Here is a 5,000-nt window from a genome sequence, read left to right as displayed (position 1 = left end):
GTTCCCCTAGCCTCCCTATGGTCCCCTAGTAGCTAAAAATTGCGTTAGGTGTAAACCGAGAAGTAGCTATCTTGCTCCGTCTTTGAAAAAAGGATCAAAGAAACTCTGAAACGCTTCGATTTGGCTTCTGGCCCCATATGATGTCATATGGGGCCATGTTACCTCCCCTTTCTCTGCTTGGCCCGCCCAGAGAATTTGGCCCGCCAATGAGACAATGAGCTAGGACCTTGCGAGCGCCACATGTGTGTGTGTGAATACACACACTGTAACGCAAGTGTTCTTTGTTATTTGGATAACCGTTCTGCTGTTGGTGTTAAGGCGCATAACACGCAACACAATAACGTAAGCTTGCATAAAGCTCCCATTTGGTGAAAAGACTAGACTGCATCTGGTTGGTTGAGAAGGAATTGGGAACCGCGACATGGAGGAGAAAAGGATTGTTGCCCAGGATTGTCCGTCGGAGCCCCGCTGTAGAGACAGCGGGCAGCGGGGTTGGGCGGGCAGCCCCGGGGGCGGCCAGCGTTCAGCAGGCAGCGGGCAGCAGGGCTGGGAGGGCAGCAGGGCTGCGACGCAGACAACCCCGGGCAACAATCGCGGGAAACAATCCCTTTCTCCTCCATTTCGCGGTTCAGTCTGTACTTAATATTGATGTGGAAGTGGAAGAACCAGAGGCATCTGAGAACCCAACGCAGTCGTTTGAGTTTCATAATATCATCCAGAGGCGCAAACAGCTTTTGACCATGATAATATATATTATATTATATATATATCTAAATATAATATGATATTATTTAGATATTGAGCTCCAGGACTCCCACCGGAGCACCCGGAGTGTTCAGTGTTCCACTCTAAACATAGCGCATGGTACCGTGGCCGCAAGCTGCTCAGGGCCACACCCCCACCCTCGACCCACCTCTAAAAACGGTTTGTGGAGAGATCATTGTGGGACTGGCTCGTAGTGGCTGTAACTCTGCACCAAGGCTGAATTTATTTCTTGAACGTCTTCAAGTACTGTAGTAGGGGCCCACTAACACCTATATTAAAGCATCCATAAAATAGCATGCCATGGGACCTTTAAGGCCAACCACTACTCCCAAGGAAAGGGACTTCCAATGGAAGGTGTGTAGGTGACAGTAGGTCTGTGTACCTGTGCTACAAGATTGTTCTGCTATGGTACTTAGTCACAACAATGTACATAGGCAATACAAACATCTCGTATGATCCATATTAGAGCGTTAGTACTTCAGAATGGAGTTGCTTCTTGTGTCTTATCTCTGAAGTATATGTTCAAGTCTCGGAACCACCGATTTCCTGTTGTTTAAGAAAGAAAATCGATATCAATCTTGGGGTCGTTTTGTCTCAAGTAAGAGACACTCAGCGACACCCAGGGAGGAACTGAACTGTGCCACAGTTCAGTTTCCCGTTGTCCACTGAGGCCTCACTCCTCTGGGGAGAACTGTAGAGGCACCGATTCCAGCCATAAGAATTACACATGCATAACATGGCATTAATGCATGCGGAACGCACATGCATTAAAGCGTGAAGAATACTGTTTACACAGCCACATTTATAGACAGGCATGTAAATACATCTGATGTCATTAATGAACTGATTGAACTTATGTCTCACTAGTAATTAACACTATGCATGTTTCTGTATTCCTCTGTCTGTCTGTCTGTCTGTCTGTCTGTCTGTGTCTGTGTGAGTGGGTTCATGCGTCCGCGTGTGTGCTGTGTGTGTGTGTGTGTGTGTGTGTGTGTGTGTGTGTGTGTGTGTGTGTGTGTGTGCGTGTGTGTGTGCGTGCGTGTGTGTGCTTGTACGTGTGTGCGTGTGTGCGTGTGTGTGCGTCTGTGCGTGGAGTACTGCTGAACAGTGCATGCTCGTATCAGCATTTCCTCTTTGTACACACGTTGACCCTTGGAGCCAGGCTTGGGCTGCAAACATCAGTCCCAGTCTCAAATGTGGGTCATGGTGTGTGATGGACTCGTTGTGTTTATTTGTCTGTCTGTGTGTGTGTGTGTGTGTGTGTGTGTGTGGGTGGGTGCTTATGGCATTCATGGATGCTCGAGTCCACACGTACGCTTCGCACACATCTTTGAATATATAGGAGGCAGACGGTGGCTGTATGCAGCAGGTTTTGCTAGTCCAACCGCGCATGATCACTGACCTACATCAGTGCACTCAGGAGGCTCCCCGTAACCACGGCCACCAGGACTGCAATGAAGGAAGGAGGAGGAAAACACACACGCACACACACGGAATATTCTCATTTGAGAACACTGAGTTGTCTGAGTAGTCGCTCTGTGTGAAGTGTCAAGACCTCCATCCATGGTGGATATGGGCAAGTTGATTATTCAGAGGGGGGGCAGATAGAGACGGAGACAGGGGAGAGAGATCGAGATGGAGACAGAGAAAAGAGGAGAGAGGATTGAGAGGATGGTAGACAGAAGAAGGGGAATGGTGGTGTGAAAGAGAAAGAGATGTGCCGGACAGTAAAGAGAGCGATAGAGAGAGAGAGAGAGAGAGAGAGAGAGAGAGGGAGAGAGAGAAGGGGGGGGGGGGGGGGGACAAAGGGAAAGAGACTAACAATAAATTGACAGAGAGAACAGCGGCAAGAGAATGACGAAAGAGAAGGTCAAAATGAGAGCGACAATGAGAGACAGAGACAAAGTGAATGAGAATGAGAGAGTGAGAGAGAGACAAAGAGATACAAAGTGAGAGAAAAAGATGAGGAGGACCTTGCATCCTGATAGCTCCTGAACTGAATTGTGGGCTTTTGTCCCACATAAAATATATTTTCACGACGCTGCCACTGCTTCTCGCACCACAGGCAGAACTGCTCATCAAATATTCAACAGTTAACATGAGGGAAACACTTATCACTGCTGCTCGGTTGTTGTTGGCTTTTTCTTGTTAAGAAAGAAGGTTGGCTCTAAACTCCATTACACGCGCAGTGTCTCGAGTGACGTGCACACACACACACACACACACACACACACACACACACACACACACACACACACACACTGGATCGTATAGGCAATACTCAGCTGTCTGACTGTGGCTAGCTCTTTTAAAGCAATGTATGTATGCATGTGTGTGAAAGAGAAAGAGAAGGAGAAAGAGGGAGAGAGAGAGAGAGAGAGAGAGAGAGAGAGAGAGAGAGAGAGCAGTTAGACAACAAACAGGGACCCATTGTTTCTCTCTGGACAGCACACACAGTAGGCCTGCACTGATGGAACCCTTAGGAAATATCTCTAATCGATCATCTCCACTTTTACCCAGACAATAACGGACTGCCGAATACCACGACACCGAAATAATGTGTTTGGATAGCGCCGTTAAAGGAAACCGTGAAAGAGCAATTATAGAAACCACTCAATTGATTATATTGGGTCTAAAGCGAGCAGTTCAACATGAAATCAGATACGGCCATCGCATATATTAAACGAACGTGTCAGGCGGTTCTGTGTGCAGATGACATCATTCTGCAAGTTGTGGCAGGCTATTCACAAAAAGGGGTTAGGTGCTGAGAAGAAAAGTATAACAGGCTACAGCATGGACAATATGTTGTCGTTTTTTCTATATCGTTATTATAAAAGCATTTTGCCAGCCAGGGGCGTCTTTTCAGGTTGTGCTTTATATTTAAATAAGGTAGCCTAACAACCTTTCATCAAATTAAGGATGTCACGTAGCCTACCTGCATGGTAAAGAAGGCCTACTGGCACTGAGGTATTCAAACAATACATAGGCCTAGAAGCATATAATCAAACGCTCACCGTTACACCACTGGAACGGGTGCATCAATGCACCGGAGGGAGCCCACGGTATCCGATTTGTGTTGATCAACAAGCCGCCGCGAGACAGAGATCTAGTTATTTCCCAGTAAGCTCCGACACAGCCCAGACCCAAAGACCCAACACACCAAAAATGACGTTTTCTGCAGCTGCAATGGTAAGAGACAATAACGCAACCACCTATCAAAATAGAAACTGAGTGTTTAAAGTCAGCGTGAAAGCACGAACCGACTATGTTACATCCGTTACGCGGAGGTTCATGTCGGAGTTGTAGGCTATCCTTAGGTTATTTTTAAAAGAAAAGCGTTTTCACTTAACCTCCTGTATTGGCTCTGTTATTATTATTAGACTGCATAACACAGACCTAGCATCTGTGATGAAAACTGGACCACTGGCTCGATTTTCCTATTCCCACCCCCGCACAGCTATCGACATTGAGCGAGACCAATCATTGATTGGTTGGTATGCAAAGAGTCCAATCAGTGATTGGTTGGTGACGGAGAGAAGTACCGCCCACTGTACTTTCGGACCGTTGGATCATGCAGCTTCCAGTCCTAACCCCAAACCCGTGTCTGTTGTGACGGCTGGACTGGACAAGACTGCGTACATTTTGTGGCGCCTCTCATATTTATTTCAGGCCGGACTGAACATTTAATTATAGACGTTAGGAGTTATTTTAAGGTTATTGTGGTTTATTGTTCTAAATGACAAATACATAATTGTACGTACAAAAGCAACCTTTTTAATAAATTGTAAGCATTGACAATACACTTGTGTGAAATCAATGAAACAAGAGTGAAATCTGGAGCACAAAGTTATAGTCAATGTCATTCAAATGCACGTTGAACACATTGCATACATAGCTTACATGTTGCATTCAAGCCTGATTCAGCATGTGAGATCTGATTAAAAGCTAAACATTAGATACACTGCACAACCTTAGGGCTTATGATAAGCAGAAACATAGTCAGATACTGTCAAAAGAAGTAAATCTGCTCGTATCGTGTGAAGCTGTGAGTGTACATAGGCTGGTAGTTGTAAATCAATGAAGAGGCCTCTTCATCAGGAGTGTCATAAGAATGAAAACTTCTTCTGCCTAAATGGAATAGACAAAAATATACATAATATAATATGAATATGCAGGTGAGCGATGGCCATTTACTTTGTCATTTGTGTGATTACTTATACAAATCTACATCAATA

General features: G+C 45.6%; 2 protein-coding genes across 3 annotated transcripts in view; both read right to left on the bottom strand.

Annotated features, from left to right (window-relative positions):
• Positions 1-4,173, bottom strand: part of rnf122 (ring finger protein 122) — a 12,284-nt gene extending 8,111 nt beyond the window's left edge. For both annotated transcript variants that reach the window (XM_084467845.1, XM_084467846.1), the window contains exon 1: positions 3,780-4,173. In XM_084467845.1, the coding sequence (XP_084323971.1) occupies positions 3,780-3,804 (25 nt within the window). In that variant the 5' untranslated portion in view covers positions 3,805-4,173. The remainder of the gene's footprint in view (positions 1-3,779) is intronic.
• Positions 4,174-4,774: 601 nt separating this feature from the next.
• The window catches only part of LOC311342867 (gamma-glutamyl hydrolase), a gene marked incomplete at both ends in the record, with an annotated part of 3,182 nt that continues 2,956 nt past the window's right edge, over positions 4,775-5,000 (bottom strand). The window contains one exon of the mRNA XM_084467707.1: positions 4,775-4,893. Coding sequence (XP_084323833.1) covers positions 4,775-4,893 — 119 coding nt within the window. The remainder of the gene's footprint in view (positions 4,894-5,000) is intronic.

The sequence above is a fragment of the Micromesistius poutassou genome (assembly GCF_964030765.1).
Source record: "Micromesistius poutassou genome assembly, chromosome: 5".
In the NCBI taxonomy this organism is placed as follows: Eukaryota; Metazoa; Chordata; class Actinopteri; order Gadiformes; family Gadidae; genus Micromesistius; species Micromesistius poutassou.
Note: the sequence above shows the minus strand (reverse complement) of the source record. Positions and strands in the feature narration are given on the sequence as shown.